Here is a 21,102-nt window from a genome sequence, read left to right on the forward strand (position 1 = left end):
ACTCTGAGGAAATCGGGGCTGGACTGTATACATGACATCCAAGATTCAAGAAACAAATAGGTCTCAACCACACACACTCATTCATCACAAAGAAATTAAAATTAGCATCTCCAACAGTTTAATTAAAAATATGCTTTATATAGAAAGTAAGCTATCTATAAATACTAGGGAACTATGCCTCATTCCGTTTAAATATGAAAATAATAGCTACTTTGACACGTATCTGACCCTTTATCCAAGTTTGAGAATTATTATGGTTGATGATAGTAATTCCAAACAGAGGAGCCAGGTTTCTGTTTCAGGAAGGCTACTGTGGTGGCTGCATGGAGGCAGGGAGTCTGATTAGGAGGAAGGCTCTGACAAGGACTCAGGAGACGATGAGGGACTGAACTAGGACAGGGGTGATAGGGAAGGGGAGGAGGAAACATCCATGCCCTATGGGAAAATTGGCTGATTGATTAGTATCCAAAGTCGGTCCTGGGGAGAGAAAGAGCATCAGCCAGGATAATTTTTAAATTTCTAGCTGAGATGATGGGGAGATATCAACTGGATAAAAAATCCAGGAGGAGGAAAGGCTGAGTAAAGGATGGTAAATGATTTCCATAAAAAAAGGGGTGATGGTAAACTATGAAGGTGGATCCACGTAGGGTGTAAAGAAGGAGAAATAGGCTGGCAGAATCCTGGGGAAAACCAGCATTAAAGGGCAGTGGAGGAAGAGAAGTCCATGAAGGACACTGAGAAGAAACAAGCTAAAAGACAGGAAGAGAATTTAGAGAGTCCGGTGCCATGGACTCAAAGGATGGAGCGTTTAGGGAAAATGGAAGAATGAACATTAAATAGTGCAGAGGGGTCTGCTAAGATAAATTTTAAATGTTTCTTGAATTAGCTTATTAGCAGATCCTTTTGTTGTTTTTCAAACTTTTTATGATGGAAAATGTCAAACATAAGCAGAGAATAGAACAACGGGCCCTTATTTACCCGGGAGAGTAAGTTCATTTTGTTGGAGACCCGTGCCTCAGCCGTGCTGTAGCTCTCAGCGATCTGTCGGAGTGAAAGTACCACTTCATGTACCTCTTATCCCAGTGATTCTCCAATGATCAACTCCTGGCCCATTTTGTTTCTTTTATACCCCTGCTGTCCTCCCCCCCACCCCAGTTATTTGATGCATATTTCTGACATTATATCACTTTATCAATGTTTATCAGTATGTTCTCTAAAACATAAGGATTCTTCTTTAAAACAAAATCATGGTACCACTGTCACATCTGAAAAAAATGAACAATTCTTAATGTCATCAAGCATCTAGTTATTCACATTTCCTCCATTGTTTTATATTTAATTTTTTTAATTGATGTTAGAAGAAGGGAGAGGAGGCGAGAGAGAGATAGAAACATCAATGATAAGTATCATCGATCGGCTGCCTCCTGCACATCCCCTACTGGGGATCGAGCCTGAAACCCCAGGCATGTGCCCCTGACTGGAATTGAACCTGGGACCCTTAAGTCTGCAGGCCGACACTCTCCACTGAGCCAAACCAGCTAGAGCTATATTTAGTTTTAAAAAATTGTTTATGTGAATCAAGATATGAGTAAGGACCATACTTTGCAGCTAATATGTCTCTTGAATTTTTAAAAAACTTTGTCTATTCTCCATCTTTCCCCCCTTATTATTTATTTTTTAAGAAACCAGGTAATTTCTGCCGAACCGGTTTGGCTCAGTGGATAGAGCGTTGGCCTGCGGACTCAAGGGTCCCGGGTTCGATTCTGGTCAAGGGCATGTACCCTGGTTGCGGGCACATCCCCAGTGGGGGGCGTGCAGGAGGCAGCTGATGGATGTTTCTCTCTCATCAATGTTTCTAACTCTCTATCCCTCTCCCTTCTTCTCTGTAAGAAATCAATAAAATAAAATAAAATAAAAAAAAAGAAACCAGGTAATTTATCCTGTAAAGTTTCTCAAAGTCTGAATTTTGCTGAGCTTCTACTGGCGTAATTTAGTATGTTCCTCAGCTCTGTATTTATGGTAAATTGTTAGTTAGAGGCTTAATCAGATTTAGATTTGATTGTTTTGGTAAAACTAATTCATAGGTGGTTTTAGTGCATTTACCAGGAGGCATACAGTGGTGGTCTTTTTGTGATATTAGTAATTAATGATGATTGTTGTCTAGACTAGCATTGCTCAAACTTGGCACTGTTGACATTATGGGCTGGATAGTTCTTTATCGTAGGAAGTTGTTCTATGCATTGTAGGATGTTTAGTAGCATCTCTGGCCTCTACCCACTGAATGCCAGTAGCAACTCCCCCAATTGTGATAACCAAAAATGCTTCTAGACAATTGTTAAATTTCCCTTAGTGGGCTAAATGTCCTTGATTGAGAACCACTGGTCTAGGTTCATTAATATAGGATTTAGAACATAATATTTTCATTCGAGCCTTCCTTCTTTGTTAGGCAGAATAAATACCTCTACAAAGAGAAACTTTTACACATTAACTGTTTGTTCCCTAGAGCTACATTTCATATAGGAAAGCAAGAAAAATGTTGATTTGTTTCCCTTTTATCAGCTTTTAAAGTAATGAGTTGGTTACTTAGCATTTTCCAAAGGAACCAGTGATTTTTTTTTAGTACTATTATGACTCATACTTTAACACATATATGATGTGTCTCAATCATTGGCAGTTTTTAAACATTTTGATGCTTAAGTTGACCTATTTGGCCAGTGGAAACTTATTCAAGTTGGCGCCTGAGAGTCCTTTTGCTATGACCTTTAAGGTTTCTTGTTCCTTGATATGATACAATTTTCCAGGCTCATTTTGTACATTCCTAGACTAGAGCTGGTATCAGCGATTTTTTTCCAATGATTCATGGTTCCTCTTAATTGGAAATGGTATTTAGAGAACACAGTCTGGGCACTAGGGATGTAGGTTATTTGACCTTAGGAAAAGCAGTTAAATGAATACATAGTCAATTACCTGTTCTCAAAACAGCCCCCTGCACCACCTCTTTTTATAAAAAATTTCAAACATGCAAAAAAGTTGAAGGAATGCACAATGAACAGCTGTACCGTACACTCTCACCTAGACTCAACAATTGTTTATATTTTATTGTGTTTGTTCTCTCTCTTCTTTCTCATGTGGTATGGTATGATAGGGCATCATATCATATACTTTTTAAAAATCCTCACCCAAGAACATGTTTCTACTGATTTTTAGAGAGAAAGAGAGAGAGAGAGAGAGAGAGAGAGAGAGAGAGAGAAACATTGATCAGTTGCCTACTGTACATGCCTCCATCAGGATCGACACTCCAGCCAACTGAGCCACACTGGCCAGGGCTCATATATAATTTTTTATTGTACCATTTGAAAATAAGTTTCAGGCATTGTGACACTTCATTAGCATTATCTGCTAAGATCATTTTCTATGTAACCATAATACCATTATCATATCTTGAATTACTTTCTTCAGTTAGTTTTATTGTCTTCTTAGGTCTCTTTTGCTGTTTCTTCTTCATCTTCCTGATCTCTAAACAGTGGTGTATCCACAGCTCCATCATTGGCCCTCTTCTCTTCTCTCTACACACGTACACGGTAGGTCATTCCATAACTCCAGGGCTCTAAATACTATTTACATTCTCGTGACTACCACTTTTTCTCTCTCGACCCAATCTGTCCGCTGAACTCGAGACTCCTATATTCAATTGCTTCATGGTCTTTGTTACAAAACATTTGCACACATTAATTTGATCCTCACAACAGTGGCAGGGTGACTATAGTATCTGCATTTTGTGATAGAGGGGTTTAGAGATAGTAAATGACTTGCCCAAAGTCACGTGAAGCTTAGCTTTTCTGACTCCTACATAGTACACATGGTGCCACGGTGAAGTGTGACTAGCAGGGAGTGGCAGGCCTATCTGTTGAATGGGCGATGATCCAGATTATGGTAGGTATTCAGTAAGTGTCAAGTTATACTAGTGAAAATTAACGATGTCACCCTGCCTAGAGGTCTCTAGTTTCCTTTCCCCCATCACCTCCCCTCGGGGCTCCCCTCAGAGACCCTCTTTCCAATGAACTCCGTCACCTTTAGTCAAGACTCACAAAGAGCGGAATCCACGTCTCCTCAGGCAGGTGCTCAGACGAGGGCTTAAGAAGGAAGGGTCCTCTAACAGTGTCGCCCTCCCACCTCAGGCCTTCCTCGGGTCCTGGAGTGGCGAGGCTGTACTGCCCCTCTTCCCCGCCCCCATGTGGCAGGACTGCACTTGTTCTGGGGTAGAGACCTGTGAGCCTCTGCTCTCAGGTTCTGCTGGCTGTGGCCCCGGGCCATCATCACACTAGCGCCCCCTCCCCTCTCTCCTCCCTTCGCCCCGCCCCTGCCTCTGGCTCCGCCCCACAGCCCTGGACACAGGGTAAACAGCCCAGAGCCTCTGCTCAAAGGGAAACAAGAGAGAGCCTGTGTTCCCATGGCTATGGCCAGCACCTTCATACCAGGGCTGAACCCTCAGAATCCTCATTATATCCCGGGGGTAAGACTTCTACCCAGAGCACAGCCCTGCGTGCTTCCAGGAAGGGGGGTTTAGGGATATAGAAGTTGTGCACCTAGACCTTGGGGGCCAAGTGGACACACCTGTACAGCAGGCCCAGGGCTGGGATATCTATGGTGTTGGACAGAAAATGAAAAGTAAGCAATAGTAGCTGGGCCGGCCACAAAGCTCTTTGTTGTCTTTTCCATGGTAACAGGGTAGCAGCAGAGGGAAATGCCTGCTCCAAATATACAACCAGCCGAGTCCAGAAAAGATCAGGGCTTCAGAGCTCTCTGCTTCTGTCTCTGGGGAGGGTGGGCAGGGGGAATCTAGAGATGAGTGGGTGAGTCCTGTGCTACAGGTACACTGGACACTGCCCACTGCTTCGGTTCAGCATGGGCCAGACCTATGGGCAGATGACCGGTCAGCTACTCCGGGGAGCTCCTGGCATAGCCTGGCCCCCTGCCCATCGCATACTTCTGCCTCCCATTCGGCCTCCAAGATCTCCCGAGGTTCCTCGTGGAAGCCTGCCTGTCGGGCGTGGGCACAAAAGGCTCAGTTCCAGCATGATCCCTGGGTACACAGGTATGTACACAAACATAAACAGGTGCCCCATCCCTGAATGTGTGTCCCAAGCACTAACAGAGATCTTCTTTGCCCCCTGCCCACCCAGGTTTTATCCCCCAGGCACGGTTCATCTTTGCCAAGAACTGCAGCCAGGTCTGGGCTGAGGCTCTGAATGATTTTACTCAGTGGCACGGGGAACAAGGGAGTCAGGAGCTGTCAAAGCAGGTCAAGGGAGAAGATGTGGAGGAAGACCAAGAATCAGAGCCAAAGCCGAAGCCAGAGCTGGAGGCGCAGCGGGCAGAGCTGGGGCAGGAGGCAGGACAAGTGAGGCTGTGAAGTGGGGGGGAGAGGGGGGGTGCAGTGTGGTGGGAGTGGGGAGCCGTACCTCTGTGTAGGCTGGGGACATGGGCTTGCCTGCCAGCTCCACTCCCTGGGACCTTGTGTCAGAGCACGGGGGCTAAGTTTGATAGCACCATTTTTCTTCTGTCAACTTCCCTCACAAGGCTTCCCCCTATTCCATGGCTGACGGAGATCCTCACAAGTTCTTCATGTCAGGTGAGGGAGGTGGGTAATGACTAAAGGTGTGGGAGGCCCCCAGGAGGTCCTGACCCAGAATCCCCTCCCCAGGTTTCACTGGCTATGTGCCCCGTGCCCGCTTCCTCTTCGGCTCCAGCTTTCCTGTGCTCACCAACCAGGCGCTGCAGGAATTTGGACAGATGTGCTCACAGGGCAAACCCCAGAAGGATCTCAAACATCTCCCCCCACTTTCAAGGACCTACCCTCAGAACCTGGGTCTTTTGCCTAACTATGGGGGCCATGTGCCAGGTGAGGGTGTGTGTGTGTGTGTGTGAGAGACAGGTAGGTGGAGGTGGTTTTGGTAGTTGGAAATAATAGATATGAGGGGACCTCAGGGCATGTAGTTCAGCTTTATCATTGGGCTGGAAAGAAAACTGAGGAACTGAGGGAGCTCACAGTGGGGAATTAGGACCAGATTTTGGAGGACAGCTTGGAGGGTCTAGGCAACTGGCTGAGAAGTAAATGGCTTTTCCGTGCCACTGACTACATGTGACAGACTCTCTTGACCACACAGGATATAAGTTCCAGTTTGGCCGCACATATGGGCATCTCACCCACGATGCTCTGGGCCTCAGCACCATCCAGAAGCAGCTCGTGGCGTAGGTACCTGGACTTCAAGTTCTTTCTTCCCTTTTCATGTATCCCAGCCATGCTTTTGGAAGAGAGAGAGAGATGGGCTGGAGGGTAGGGGGAGGCACAAAGAGAATGGTTTGGAGGCCAAGCACCTTTTTTATTAATAGGTGTAATAAATAAATAAATAAATACATAAACAGAAGCCTGGGCTGCTCCTCCCTCCTCTGACCACCAGGCATTGGCCACAGCCTATTTACATCTGGGAGCTTAGGGATCTGGCCCCTTCACTGTCACCCATCATCCTCACCACCTGGCCTGGGAGCCCTGCAGATGGGCCTTCTGGTCACCTCCATCCACAGGGACATGCTTGTCGGTACCCATGGAAAGGCTGGCCCAGACGGGCCGGGGAAACCCTGGCAGCCCAGTGCTGCGTCCCTTCCCTCCTTTCCTGGGTGGTCTGGACATGGTCATGGGACAGTTGGGGGGGGGGGTGGGTAATTAATACTGAGCACAGGAATACGTGGCCCCAGCTCCCAGTCTGCTCTCTACAGCCAAGCCAGAGGGGCTTGGGGGGGCGCTCTCGGGCTCTGAGTCTGATGGTTATGAGGGTCCCTGAGGCCAACCAGCATGCAGAGGACCTCAGTTTTGGCTGTTTCCAGGAGTTGGACTTGGAGTTGGGGTCAAGGTCACATAGGCCAGAGGCACCAGGCCAGTGTCGGGGCCACGGCTGCAGCGCAGCCAGTCTCCTCCGGCTGGCCCCAGCACTCGGAGGACGTCTCCTTTGTGGAAGCTCAGCTGTCCAGGGCCTGTGGCCAGATGGTGGCACAGTGCTTTCACCTCGCTGGAGAAACAACAAATGGAGGTCAGAGAAACCCCACCCAAAACAAACCCAGTCCCTAGTCCTTCAGGCCCCAGGGCTCACCATGGAGGCTTGGAGGGCAGGGCTGGAGCGTGTGGCTCCTGCTGGCTCTCCTTGGGCTCTGGCTCCCGGCGGGCACCCACTGTCTGCGCCACGAGTTGGAACATGGACTTGTCCAGACTCAGCCAGTCCGAGGGCAGCCTAGGGGTTAGCAGTCAGGGCTTTGAGCCCTGGCTTAGACCAGGCTCCCCACTCCCTCTGTCTACACCACGGGCTGCCTCTCACCTGTTTGTGGGCCGGATCTCTCGCTGAGCCTTTCGTGATCCAAAGAGGTGTCCCCACTTGATGCCCCCAGATGACGGTCCGGAGGCTCCTTCCTCACTTTCTGCTGGGGGGGCAGCAGACCCCTCTCTCTCCCGACTGTGTCTCAGCTCAGCCAGCACAGAATCAGGGGGGCTCCCCATCCAGAAGGGCCAGCCCCTGTCCCGGCCAAGGGTCTCCTCAGGGGCAGGGCAGGCCTCAGCTCCCTCTACTACTCCCTCTCGCGGGGGTGGCCCCCCACCTCCTGCCCCTTTCTTTTTCTCACTGCTGCCGCCACTGCAGCTATTGCTGCCACCACGGGGGAACCTAGAACCTTCAGTGGAGCCGTCAATGTAGACCTGGGAGCTCTGCATGAGCTGGTACCACCAACCAGACTGCCCACTTCGGGCCCTGCCACGCTCCGAGCCCCCAGCTGCCTCTGTCACCTCTTCCGTCTCCTCCTCTTCCTCATCTTCTCCCCCTTCTGGGGCACCCACACCTTTCACCCGTTTCCCATGGGCTGCGCTGTCCATGTCTCCGGGGCCCTCCTGGCTCCGGGCCCGGGCCAACTGCAGCGTTGAGTGGGCGGACAGCAGCAGGTCCTGGGACACGCGCAGCAGTTCCTTGTGCTGCCGCTGCTGCTGCCCACTTTGCAGCAGCCGGTGCTGGAACAGCAAGTCCAGGCTGAAGGGCAGCAGGGCCAGGGGCTGTAGCAGCAGCAGCAGCTCCTCAAAGAGGCCAGGGCACACGGTATGCGCTGCACTCAGGAAGCCCCATGGCTGGTAGTGGGTCTGGATGATATCTAGGGAGAGAGAGAGAGGGACTGAGCCACACAGGAAGGCAGAGCCTGGCCTGGGGTGGCCTTTGAAAGGCAACCTGGGCAGAGCCACTGCTTCGTGCTGCACAGGCTGTAATGTGCTATTTAGAGGCACTAAGTGGAGGCGATTCCTGAAGTGTTGGTGCATTAGCTGCACCTTAAGTGGCAGCCGCGAGTTCAGGCGGCCTGAGTGTCCCGCTGACGGCCAGGCTCTACCACAGCAGAAGCTGGGGAAGGACTCTGGTAGAAGCCCAAGCGTTGCATGGTTCCCCTCTCCACCTCTAGCATCTGAAAAGACAGCTGTGCCTCGCTCTGGAGCCTGTGAGGCCTGGCCTATGATGAGTTTGCAAGACAGGGCAGGGTTCTGGGCATTACCTTCGTGGTTATAGAGGTGATTAAACCAGAACTCCAGGGACCGGATGCTGTAGGGAGATAGGTGAAGAGAGTTGAGTCTTATGTGGGCATCGCCAGATCATAAGGTGCAAAGGAGACAGACACAGGGGTCAGACACAGGGCAGACTATAGGTGAACATCTCTCTTCTATGGCAGGGATGCTACCTGGTTCATTTTATGTCATATAGTTCTGAAAAGTCAGTGAAGATGTGGGGCGGGGGGCGGGGGGGTGAACATGTGTTTCACAAACCAGTCACTTCCTCCTAGAATGGAGTCACTTTGCACAAGACCCAGGAAGTCAGGGCAGCTCCTGAGTTGAGTACAGAGCCGAAGGGGATGACCCGGGCCCATGCTTGAGAAAGAATACTATGACATGGATCCCAAGGTGGACTTAGGGTCAAGCAGGATTTGGAAGCAGTGCTGGCATTGAGAGGATCAGGGTTTACAATATCCAGAGAAACAGAACCAGATTAATTTCCCAAGAAGCCAGACTGTGGATTTGTAAAAGCGGAAGACCATGGTGGTGTCAGTGCCGGAGGATCGTGGGTGTGGTGGGAAACCACTGATCTACTGAGAGGCTGTAGCTAGGTGGAGGGAAGTGAGCCTGCGCTCTGGCAGCAGGTCCCACAGCTCCCCCTTTCTGTCTCAGGTAGGGAGCCTCGACCCGGGGGAGGGCTGGTGGCTGCAGATCTCGCTGCGCCACCACACTCACTTGAGCAGGCCGAGGACGAAGGCGTCGAAGCGCATGGTGTGACTGGTGAGCTCGGGGAACTGGCTGACCTTGTTGTAGAGGCCGTGCAGGACCTTGGTGGATGGGCCTGGGAGGAAGCCAGAGTTGCAGGTCACATGCCCAATCTCTGGAACCCTAAATTCACCCTGGGGTCCCCATCTTGCACACAGCACTTACCTAGTTGTGTAGAAGCCTCAACCACACTCCACGGCATGTTCTTACGTTGCCCGATGATGACATCCAGCACAAAGGCCTTGAGCCCATCCTCCAGCACAGCCCGGACCGCGGGGCACAAGTACTTCAGGACCAGGTGGCCTACATTGGGGCTAACAGAGCTGTTCCCCAGCTTTGCCTGTGGAGGCAGCAGGGAAGTACAGGGGATCACTGCAAGTTCAACCCTGGTCCTCTCGGACCTTCTTAGCCCTTATGGTGCTTCTTTGTGATCCCCATTCCTAAGTATCAACTCTGGGTTCTAGGTGGCAGCACAGGGAAGGTGAGGGTCAGCAGGAAGAGCTCAGCTCTCCACAGTTTCTTGCCTACCTTCACCCCAGGATCCCGGCTTGTGCCAAAATGGGCCACGATGAGGTCCACTGCAGTGTTAACAGCTTTCACCAGCCCTGCAAGCGAGGATTTGATGTAACGGCTCCCCGAAAAGTCCCTGAGCAACTCAGCTGGACTGAACCCTCTGTGGGAGGAGGATGAGCTTCCATACACTCTCTCTCTGTCCCTGCACATGGTCTCATCAAGGTACCAGGCCCAGGCCACCTCCTGTTTTCCCCAGTTCTCCAGCCCCTCCTGTTTTCACGCCCCGACTGGGACCCACTCCAATGATTACATTATTGAGACCCTCAAAGCCCTAACTTCCTTGCCATCTTACTCCAATCCTGGGTCAATCTATCTGTCTTCTCCACTCTGAGACACCAGGCTACTGACTGCTGGGTAAAGTCCAGGGCCACTCACACCGGTGAGCGACAAGGGCACTTCTCTGTGGTGTGCCTTGTGGCACCCTCAGCTGTGCTCCCAAGTTGCCATGCCAAATCTTTACCCCTCTTCTCAAGCCCTTGGTTCTACTTCACACAGAGCAGAGGCCACTGGTCACGAGTTCCTTCAACGTTCCTCTCCATCCAAAAGACGTAACTATATTATTTCTCTCCTCCCCGCTGCTGCCCCTCTCTCTCTCTCCATCTTTTGGAGGAAGGTGGCTGCTCCCCTTCTTGCCCAAGGTTCTTCCCTCTCCCTAAGCTCTGAATCTCCCACTCTGCCTCTGAAAGGGACTTTAGCTTCATCTTTCTCCCCTTTAAGTAATAAGCTCCTTCCCCTTCAGCCCCTCAATTTTTTCTCTCCGTCATCACACTGAAACTGCTCTCTTATGGTCTCTTATTTGCTAAATAGCTTGATTCCTTGTCAGTCCGTGTCTGACTAGATGTTACCATCATGTTTACCCTGACCTCTAGGCCCTGTGGTAACTGAATTCCCCCCATTAGAGCACAGGGACATTTATTTATGACATGCGTCTCCCTCACTAAGCTCCCGGAGAGAAGAGACTGGAGCCTGACTCCAAAGCACCTGATCAATGACCCTTCCTCACGTGTACACACTCAGGGCACATGGTACGTGACTTCTCGCCCCAATGCCTGTGCTCTCTAATTCCTTCCTGGCACCTGGAATTCTAAGGCAGGGGAATATTCTGGAGGGCCAGGCAGCAGGGCAATAGGCACGGACAGGTAGTGACAACAGAACTCCTGGCCTGAGCTGGGGGAGCATCCACCTTTTTTCTGAAGCAGGTCAATGGAAATGGCTTCTGAGTTGCCGTCTGGGGACAGACAAAACTCGGCAGGAGGCTTCTCAGTCAAGGAAAAGGGATCCTGGAAGTCAGGGCAGGTCAGTGATAGCGGCTTCACCATTGGACCTGGAAGAAGAGAAAAATCAGTCCCACGAACTCTCCTTCCAAGCGTCGCAGCTCAGTTCTGTGCCTTATACCCCGAGACTGACCCCTTCTCCAGCCCTTCCCAGCTACGGCAGAGCCTGCCCTGGTGTCCTGGGGACCTGCCCACACACCATTCAGCCGGCAGTTCAGGTGGCCAGCAGCACTGAGGGAGCCAGGGAATTCAAAGATGGGGTTCCTTCGGGTGAGCCGAGCTTCCTGTGGCCTTCGGTCTAGGCTCCCTGACAAACCAGGTGGCCCTAGTGGGTTCTTCCTCCTGTATTCCCGCCACTTGAGCGCTTGAGGGGATAGGTGGTTGGCTGGAAGCAGAACAGATTAGCAGAAGAGACAGGAAAGAATGAGCAGGAGACAGCATTTCATACCCACCCAGCGGGCCCGTGTACAACGCGAGGGTTAGGAGTGAGTACATATTATCTACAGATGCTGGGGAAGGAGATGCAAATATTTTAACCTCTGATCCCAGGCTGGAGTATAAGAAACTATTCAAAGAGGGTGGTGGTGTCAACGTGTTTGGGGGCAGGCTGTGAAGCTCATACCGTTATTGGGCCTGGAGGCCATGCAGCCTTCACCACCTCCCCGGGCCAGGCTCTCTGCTCGACTGAGGCTAGATCTCCAGGAGCCCAGAGGAGGCAGGCTTCCTGTCCCATGGAGTCGGTACTCAGCCAAGGTCAGTATCTTCTGATCCTCCTTCTGGGGCTGCTGGGAGGTGGCAGGCTGGACAGCAGGACAGGAGAGGCTCCATGGGGGTGAGCTTTCTGTGGCTGTGGCCTGCTCTGGGGGAGGGGAGCACGAAGCGGAGGCAGACGAGTCGGTGCTGAGCCCAAAGGGGCCAGCGCTCCGGATAGGGGAGTAGCTGCCCAGGGGTGATGGTCGTGAGGTTTCTGGCTCAGGCCCAGCTTTCCTGGCACCTCTGTTGGTGGATGCCTGTGGCTCCCCGGAAGGATCTGAGGCGGGGACTTGAGCCGTGGGGGGAGCCAGGGGGGCAGGCTGCTGTGCTCGGCTGCAGCCCGACAGGCTGTAGAGCTGGGAAAGGCTGTGGAGGGCCCGGGCCTTGGCCAGCTGCTTGGGGAAATGGTGCTGGAACACGAAGGGCTGGATGGGCAGCGTGGTTGGCCTCTGCTCCTTGCTGTAGCGGAGGACCGGTCGGCTCTCAGCACCACCCCCTGTGGCAACATGGACGGAGAAGGAATCAGATGGACAGACACTGAACCCACAGGAGAGGAAGCACAGAAGCAGATGATGCTCCCTGGGGAAGGGGAAAGAGGTGGGCAAGACCTGGGTTGTAGGAATTGAGTGGGGTCGGGTGATCCAAGACTGTGGACTATGACACGGTCCCCGCTTCTTTTGTAAAGCTTTTCCTACTGGATATGAAAAGGAACTGTCTTGTATTCGTGCCTGTTCATTAACTCTTGATTTTCTTGACTTCGAAGGTGGTATATCTGAAGGCTCAATTCTTATATCTCACTTTACACTTCTCCCCTGTATTATTCAAGTTCGGACATTCATACGCCCGAACCCACCTTCCTATGACCCCTCGATCGTTCTGCTTTAGGGTTTTGCTTTCATTTAAAATTGGCTATTTGAGAACACTTCATCCATCACCGTTCTCCTGATGACCTGCATCTCTGTCAGTGGCAGAACTACTGTGTTCTTTGTTTCTAAGGCCCAAAGACTTGGAGTCAGAGTCAGATTTCCAGGGTCAAGATGTTATTTACCTCAAACTTTCACTCAAATTCCCTTATCTCCATCCAAGTAGGCACATTTTATTCTTGAGCAAATCTGACCATAATAAAATACTTCTTTACTTGCAGCCAGAATCAGCCTCCTGTCACCCCTCCTCACCTCGCTCCTACTCTTTCATGATCCTGGCACTGGAGCCGCAGAGTCCGTATCTGCTCCCTCTACACATCCATGTATTCCCCAAGGGTGGTCCTCTCCTGTTCTTCCAGCCAATCTTCAGGTCAATGTCCCTCAAAACACGGGGCTCAGGACTAAACCCAAAACTCCAGGCACTTTGTGCATGGGCGGTGCTTCTAATGAAACACTGCGCATGCTGTAAACATCTGAACGAACACAAGGGGGTGCTATAAGCAGCCACACGGCCTGAACCCCTGGGTGTGGCTCACCAGGACAGCTCTGTGGCTCAGCAACTCTGTGAGGCAGAAATTACATCCTCACTTGACAGATCAGGATATTGGAAACTCAGAGATTAAGTCATTTGTCACACAACTAGGAAGTGGGCGGGGCTCGAATTCTGCCCAAGCCAGTCTGACTTTGGGGCTGATGTTCTCTTTACCACACTGCACTGCACATGCAATGGTATCAGGCTAGGCTTGCCTATCCCTCATCTTTTCCCATTAATTTACTTCGGTGAGTCTTCAGGGGATGGTGACCACAACCCCACTAGGGAGGTGTTTCCGAATCACCCCCAGGGGACACTTTCAAACGATACTCTCCTGTCATCCCCAGTCAGTGCCCAGAGAGCAACCTTTGTCATTCTCCCCTGCTCACTACTTCCATCGGCCCTTAACATGCCAAGTTTATTAACATCTCTGAGCCTTTTGCACCTGCTCTTCTTCCTGCCTGAAATTTTCTCATCATTCATGCATCAGCTCACACACCACCTCCTCAGCAAGACCTCAACCACCGCAGCCCCTCTGGACAGTCACTCTCATTACCGTTGCATTTTCTTTTCAGCATTTTTTCACCACCAGAAATGACCTTATTTGTTTATTGTCTATTACTTCGTGTAAGGGCTCCAGAAAAGCAGGTTTTTAAAAGCTGTTCATTGCTGTACCCCAGTGCCTAGAACACAGCCTGGTACATCGTAGGTAATGAATAAAGATTTATTAAAGGAGTGAATCCCCACTGAACCTTTGGTTACGGCTAGCCTCACTGCATCCCAAATCTTATCAGCTTGCTTCCTAAAGTACCAATTTCATTTTATCCCCTGTGGCCACAACTGCCCGCAGAATAAAGTGGAACCTTCTCAGCCAGGTAGGTGCCCACACTGGTCACAGATTAGGCTTCTCCCGCTCAAACTCCCACACCTGCCATCCTCATAGACACTACTCCTCCCACCCCAGGTCCATGTTTAAGCATGCTGCCTTTCCTGCTGGGAATGTCTTCTTCCTTTCCACTTATGTCAATATCAAATTTCAAGGCTGAGCTGACCTTGGCTATCAGATTAGGTCCTCTCAACCCTAGCTGTATTACATACCTCCTCTATAAAGAAGGTTTTAATTAGACTATTTAATCCTACTCTTTTAGGCATCCTCCCTGCTAAGTTCCCAGGACCAAGTTTGAGGCAGAGGAATACGATGAGGGAAGGAAAAGGGGGATTATTGTGAGGAGTGGGTCTCAGTTCTACCCTCAGGGAATAAGTTTTCTCACTTTTCTATGTGATAACCCTTAAGAAAATTGGAGACAGAGACAGACCACATTCACCCGAGTCTGCTCTTCTGTAGGTGCCACGGCCCCACAGTCTCAATTTCTTCTTAAAACGGAGGGCCCGGAACTCCCAGGTGAGCACTAGCTGGTTCAGAGGAGCGGGGGACCAGCAACCCCCTCTGCAGCCTATGAATAAATCCAGTCGTCGTAACTTCTGAAAACCCTTCAAAACTGCTGATTCATTCTGAGTTTGCAATCAATTAAATATCCCAAATAACTCAAGTATAACTCACACATCAAACTTCACGCGGGTCCCTGCTTTATCAGTTCTTTCCAGATTTGGTAAGATCCTTCTGAATCTTGATTTTGCTGCTCAGGATCTCAAAGAGATCTCAGCTTCTTTTGTCATTTATGAATTCATTGAATTGTCACTAATTTTTTATTTTTATTTTTATTTACAGAATCAAGAGAAGAGCCCTGTGGTAGGTCACTGGAGACTTCTGGAACAGCACACCATCTTGATACAAAGTCATCTGATAGAAAAAACTTCCAATGCCTCTCCTCCCATCTCTGACCAGGATTATTCTTGCCCTCAGAATGCCAGCCACAGGATCCCCTGTGCCTACACCCACCCACCAGATACTGCAGTCTAAGAAGGGAGTGGGTTTCAAAGGACTGGCTAATCCCTCTATTTCTGACCTGCATCTTCCCTCCCCTTCTATCCCCTCTCCCAAGGGCAGCTCCTTTGTGTATGTTTAGGTGTGAAATCTTCTGCTGGACTGTGTCTCCATAAAGGCAGAGATAATACTATTTATGGTTTTCTAACCCCTTTCCTTTGATAAGCCACCACACCCAAGCTAAGGCTGCAGCACAGGAAATTCACCTTTACCTGCCTTTTCCCTTTCCTTCCATTCCCGCTGAGATCTGGCTTCCACCTCACTGCTCCCGAATATTGCCTTTAGGATTATCAGCCTTACTCTTAGTGATTTCTCTTCAAAACTCACTTGAACCTAACTCTTTTTGAAACTTTCTCCTCCTTTGGTTCTGTGACTTTGCTCTCTCCTGGGTTTCCTTATATTTTCCTGCCTAATTCTTCTTAGTTTCCTCTGAGGGTTGCTCTGCTCATCCTTAAATCATGGTATCCCCAGGGCTCTGTCCCTGTTCCCTTTATAGCTTCACACATTCTTCCTGGATGCTCTCATCCACTCATAGCTTCAACTACCACTTTTATTCCAATGACTTTCCCATCATGGTGATCTCCTGTCCTCCAAGGTTGGTTCCAAATCTACCTTTCACCCAATCAACCAGTGAACTTTCTAATATGCAAATCAAAACAGGCTAAACTGTAATAAACAAACAAACAAACAAACAAGCAAGCCACTTTCCTGACTGAAATCCTTCAGTGGTTCCATCACATTCCACTAGGGCAGCCCCAGTTATTTGTAGTTTCTAGAAAGCATCAAGTTATTCTGTGCCTCTGTGGTTTTGTACAGACTATTCTATGACCTAGAATGTTCTTCTTAAAGTCTGCACAAACTAATTCCTAAATGTCTTTCTAGACTGTGCTTGAATGTAAACTGTGTTAGCAGTCCTTCTCTGGCATTTCATTCTGATTTAGATGTCCTGTACACCGCCATCTCTGCATTTTACTTTCCTGTTTCCATCCTGGGTTGGAATTCCTTGAGGACAGAAATTGTCCCTCTCATCTCTCTATCACCAGCACCCACTTAACATGGAGTCTTTATAAAATCACCACCTAAATATTATAAGATAAATAGGAAATAGCCGGACTAGGAGACCGAAAGGCCAAGTGTCAGCTCTCAGGCTCTTTGAAGAGTGGCTACAATGACTGATCAAAGAATGAGCTTCGCTGACACCCAGTGTGGTTTGCCTGTTGGACATATCCTCAGCTTTTAGACATAACCCTTAAGGACTGCAAATTCCTATATGTCCCAAACTGAACTCATGCCTCATCCCTGTTCCAGTAAATCTAATTCTGTTTGCAGTCCCTAATCACGTATCATCTTTCCAGTTATCCAGGCTTAGAATCACAATCTTCTGAGTGCTTCCTTTCCCAATCATCCTCTAAGTTCTGTTGATTTTATCTCTTCAGTGTATTTTTTATCCTCTAACCTCCTTCTCCCCTTTACAACTTCTCCCCTGGACTGGAAAGATGCTTGGTCTAGGCTGAGGAACCGCCAGTGATATGGATGGGGTGGTTGACAGGGCCCTATCACTGAGGAGGCCTGGCATTTATCCGGGTAATCTCCAGCCTTTAGGTTCCTTACCGTCAGCTCTAGCTCTTGCATCCCTCTGGGTATGGCTGTTGGCTGGGCTCCCTGGGAGAGCAGAGCCTGGATCCATCAGCTGCATCAGGGAGCCTTGCCCAGAAGCTCTGAGGACAGCAGGTGACATCTCACTGGACTGGGGGCCCTGATAGACCTGGGTGGACCAGGGCTCTGAGCCAACTAAGTCCATGCCTGGCCCCATGGGCATAGGTGGTAGACTATGGCTACAGTGAGTACCCTCATCCAGCGAGCCCGCCCTATCTTGTTGGGCTTCTTGAATGGGTGAGAAATCCTGGGAGGAGTCTCCAACGCTCACTCGAAGTGGGGGGGAGCCAGAGCCTGCAGCTTTCTTCCGGCCTTTGGCGAGCTCAGCAAAGGAGGTGACCCGCTTAGGTGGGGAGCTGGACCCGGCCAGAGCTGTGGGGCCCTCACTCAGGCGCACTGGGCAACTCAACATGCGTTCCAGCGAGCCCAGGCGGACAGGAGGGCTGCGCTCCAGGCTGCGATCATAGCTTCGAGAGCGCTGACGTCCAGTGCCAAGGTTGGGGGGTGAAGTATTAGTGTATACTTGCCCCTCAATCACAGTGGGGCCCGTAGGAGCTTCGGCTTCCATGGGCCTCACTTGTTCCTCTGGTTGGGCTTCTGGCTTCTGGAATAGATAATACTCAGAGGGCTGGTTAGGGCCAGGGTCTGGGGCAGAGCTGGGTACAGGACTTATCTTGGTGTGTTCCTCCGAGCAACTGGTGATGGAAGAGCCAGCAGGGCTTGGGGATGATTGGGAGGACAGATCGCAGGTGACAAGTTTATAGTAATTCTGTGTGGCCACAACAAGACGGGCCTGGCTCTGGAAGCAGGCTGTGAGGTCAGCCACAGCTGGGCAGGGCTCACAGTGTGGGCGGTAGGAGTTGCAGTTGGCATCGAGCTCAGGAGAGGAGGCATGAGGACAACCATAGCTTCCCTCCCTTTCTCCACTATCAGGGTGATGGGACTCATAAGACATCTTAGACTCAGCTGGGGAGGGTTGCAGGTCCAGGTAGAAGGCGCCAGGGTCTGAGTGGCTGCAGAAGGAAGAGTCGCTGCAAGATTGTGGGGCAGAGTTGAGATTGGCATGGGAGTTGCCATGCGTCTTGTTGTAGAGGGTGCTGAAGGTGACCAGTACACCATCGGAGCTGTTGCAGGAGGAGTCACTCACATAGCCCATGGACTGGTCAGCCGCCTCAGACTGACTGGATGTGCTACTGCAGCGGCAGTGCTGGGGCCCTGAGCCCGAGCATCCAGGGTTCCTTGGGGATTCATCTGAACTGAGCTTCCACTCCTGGTCAAAGGAAAAGCCAGAGGTATCACTGGCTCCACCTCCGCTGCCACTCCCACCAGGTCCCCCACACTCATCCAGCTCCATGGTCTCTGTTTCCAGCTCTGGCTGGCAGCAGTGGTTCCTGCTGCACTGCTGGGGATCCAGGGTTGTCACCGGCTCCTGTTCCTGCCCCTCCACCACTCCGGCCCGACTCTGTGTTGCCCCCCATGGCCTGCCGGCTCTGGGGCCAGGTGGTGGCAGCTGGAAAGAGGAGAGATGGAAGGCGGGCTGGCCGGCTCCATGCAGGTGGAAGGACTGCTGGGTGGCACTGTCACCAATGCTGTCATCATATAGGTCACCGAGTCCTGGCTCAGCCACACTCCCCTGCAGCAAGAAGGGATTATGTCGCTTAGAGGCCCCAGGGCCTCTTCCATCCCGACCCCGACTCTTGGTGCTGCTGTCTGCAGACCGTGCAGATCCCCCTGGAGCAGAGTGCAGACTGTTGTATAGCAGGGAGTCAGCTTGTCCTAGGTCTTGTTCAGGTTGGGTTATGCCCAGCTCAGGTGGGCAGAAGGGATTGGGTCTTGTGCTCCCACTACCTCCACTTGCCCCCCCACAGCACTGCCTGTCTGGGACTTGACAGTGTACCAGGGGGATGTGGTGGACGATGAGGGTCTCTCCAGTAAGCTTTGGGGGACTATCCATTCTGGAAAGTTCGAACAAGGGCATCAACAGCACCAGACACTGCCCCCGGAGCCCGATGGGGCAGAACGCATTTCATCAGGAGAGCTTGGCACCTGGAGAGAGAGGGAAAGAAAGGGAAGCTAATGTCACTTCCCTGGAAGTCTGAGACATGCCCTTCCTCATATGATTTTCAGGTGAAGAAAAGCCCAAGGGGAGAAAGACTCAGAGTCAAGATGGAGCTTGATAACACAGCCCAATAGGACAAGGGGTATCCCAACACACTTTCTGCATCATACAGGTCCAGCCCTTGAGGTCCCCCTTCATTTTAATTTGCCAGGTGTCTACTGTGAGCCAGCCCCCCCCCTTTTAAATATATGTTATTAATTTTTTACAGAGAGAAAGGGAAAGGGATAGAGAGTTAGAAACATCGATGAGAGAGAAACATTGATCAGCTGCTTCCTGCACATTCCCTATTGGGTATGTGCCCACAACCAAGGTACATGCCCTTGACCGGAAGTGAACCTGTGACCCTTGAGTCCGCAGACCGATGCTCTATCCACTGAGCCAAACCGGTTAGGTCGAGCTAGGCCCCTTTTAACGCCACATATGAAGATCTGGGGATCTCAGGGACAGCATTTTCTTCTTATCGAGGACCTCATTCTTAGCTGTAAACAAGGACTAATCCTCAGTAAAAATAAAAAGTATGAATAGTAAAGTAACTAAGAAAACACCACTAGGATGTCCGATATGGTGCTAAGTACTAAGGGGATACAGAGATGCCTTAGACACAGCTACAGCACAGAAGTTTACAGATGAGGAGGAAATCACAAATTCTAAATCATGTCCTAATAGCAATAAATTACAATTTTGCAAGAAAAATATTTTTAGGTATACTCTGTCATTTGACCCCTATGTCATCTTAGACTCCTTTTCTCCTCTTCTAAACCCCAGAATACTTGCCCCTCTCTGATGGCTGTGGGCTAAGATCCTCACTCTCCCTACTACTGTATTGACGCTTCTTGAATGCAGAGGCCAAGGTGGGCATTAGAGTGACTGCAAGTATGGCTGATGCCAACTTCTTCCTTCTCCATGGAGGCGGGGTCTATTTTTACCTCCTTTCTAGCACTCTAGCACATCACATAGGCCTGGCAAACATAAGAGGCATAATACATTCTTAATATTTGTCTAGCGCAGGATATAGATCTTCTGAAGTATCCAAATTCTGCTCAGTTTTAGCCTAGAACTTTCATTATGAGGGTCCTTTAGAAAATCTTCTCTCCCCAGTTTTACCTCTGATAGGCTAAGGTTCTCTCTTTTTCAAGGTTTCCAAGTACACAGAGCCCCTTTTGAGCTTCTCTGGTCTCCTGGCCAGACTAGGCGAGTTCTGGTCTCCCATGCTACCAAGTTCAGATCCTAACAGTCTTTACTTGCTCTGACTCCTCATATCCAATGTCTCCTCATTCATTCATTCATTCATTCATTCATTCATTCATTCATTCATTTTTCTCTTCCTTCCCTTTTTATTCCTGTCATTTTCCTTTCATCCACCATGAGTCTAAATCTCCCATCATTTAGACCAGGGGTGGGCAAACTTTTTGACTCGAGGGCCACAATGGGTTCTTAAACTGGACCGGATGGCCGGAACAAAAGCATGGATGGAGTGTTTGTGTGAACTAATATAAATTCAAAGTAAACATCATTACATAAAAGGGTACGGTCTTTTTTTGTTTTTAGTTTTATTCATTTCAAACGGGCTGGATCCGGCCCGCGGGCCGTAGTTTGCCCACGGCTGATTTAGACTCATTTAGTTAAACTCTTAATACTACCAATTCTTAAAAATTTAACTCATTTAGATTATAGGATCACAGCTCTTCATGTAAAGTACAATAAAGAGTTAAGCAAGTTCATGCTCAAAAACATGAACAGGTAATACATGAGATAAAAAATTCAAATGGGCCTGGCTGGTTTGGCTCACTGGATAGAGCGTCGGCCTGGGACTGAAGGGTCCCAGGTTCGATTCCAGTCAAGGGCATGTACCTTTGTTTGCAGGCACACCCCCAGTGGGGATGTGCAGGAGGCAGCTGATCGATGCTTCTCTCTCATCGATGTTCTACTCTCTATCCTCTCCTCCTCTCTGTAAAAATCATAAAATATTATATTTTAAAAAATTCAAATG

General features: G+C 50.0%; 2 protein-coding genes across 5 annotated transcripts in view; one reads left to right on the plus strand and one right to left on the minus strand.

Annotated features, from left to right (window-relative positions):
* Nucleotides 1-4,821: 4,821 nt before the first annotated feature.
* Nucleotides 4,822-6,428, plus strand: FAM166B (family with sequence similarity 166 member B). The gene is made up of 5 exons (XM_023744012.1): nt 4,822-5,095; nt 5,184-5,401; nt 5,581-5,632; nt 5,705-5,902; nt 6,168-6,428. Exons 1-5 carry the CDS (start codon nt 4,906-4,908, stop codon nt 6,254-6,256), a joined length of 747 nt encoding a protein of 248 aa, XP_023599780.1. The 5' UTR covers nt 4,822-4,905; the 3' UTR covers nt 6,257-6,428.
* Nucleotides 6,363-21,102, minus strand: part of RUSC2 (RUN and SH3 domain containing 2) — a 23,196-nt gene continuing 8,456 nt past the window's right edge. The window contains exons 2-13 of one of the 4 annotated variants that reach the window (XM_023744009.1): nt 18,891-19,039; nt 16,949-18,626; nt 11,807-12,433; nt 11,384-11,569; nt 11,094-11,234; nt 9,866-9,942; nt 9,503-9,677; nt 9,308-9,413; nt 8,578-8,624; nt 7,371-8,187; nt 7,149-7,286; nt 6,363-7,067 (exon numbers count right to left, since the gene is read on the minus strand). In XM_023744009.1, coding sequence (XP_023599777.1) covers nt 6,866-7,067; nt 7,149-7,286; nt 7,371-8,187; nt 8,578-8,624; nt 9,308-9,413; nt 9,503-9,677; nt 9,866-9,942; nt 11,094-11,234; nt 11,384-11,569; nt 11,807-12,433; nt 16,949-18,626; nt 18,891-18,971 — 4,275 coding nt within the window. In that variant the 5' untranslated portion in view covers nt 18,972-19,039 and the 3' untranslated portion in view covers nt 6,363-6,865. Of the gene's footprint in view, nt 7,068-7,148; nt 7,287-7,370; nt 8,188-8,577; nt 8,625-9,307; nt 9,414-9,502; nt 9,678-9,865; nt 9,943-11,093; nt 11,235-11,383; nt 11,570-11,806; nt 12,435-16,948; nt 19,040-21,102 lie in introns of those variants that run through there. The other 3 variants (XM_006102717.3, XM_023744011.1, XM_023744010.1) reach the window with 3 other exon arrangements.

Source organism: Myotis lucifugus, unplaced genomic scaffold (genome assembly GCF_000147115.1).
Source record: "Myotis lucifugus unplaced genomic scaffold, Myoluc2.0 scaffold_424, whole genome shotgun sequence".
In the NCBI taxonomy this organism is placed as follows: Eukaryota; Metazoa; Chordata; class Mammalia; order Chiroptera; family Vespertilionidae; genus Myotis; species Myotis lucifugus.

Bases quoted from the DNA above. Each gene is read 5' to 3' on its own strand.
- FAM166B (XM_023744012.1), top strand. From the start codon at position 4,906: ATGGGCCAGACCTATGGGCAGATGACCGGTCAGCTACTCCGGGGAGCT. The intron at 5,633-5,704 runs GTGAGGGAGGTG...TCCCCTCCCCAG, and splicing joins TCACAAGTTCTTCATGTCAG to GTTTCACTGGCTATGTGCCC. The intron at 5,903-6,167 runs GTGAGGGTGTGT...TTGACCACACAG, and splicing joins CTATGGGGGCCATGTGCCAG to GATATAAGTTCCAGTTTGGC.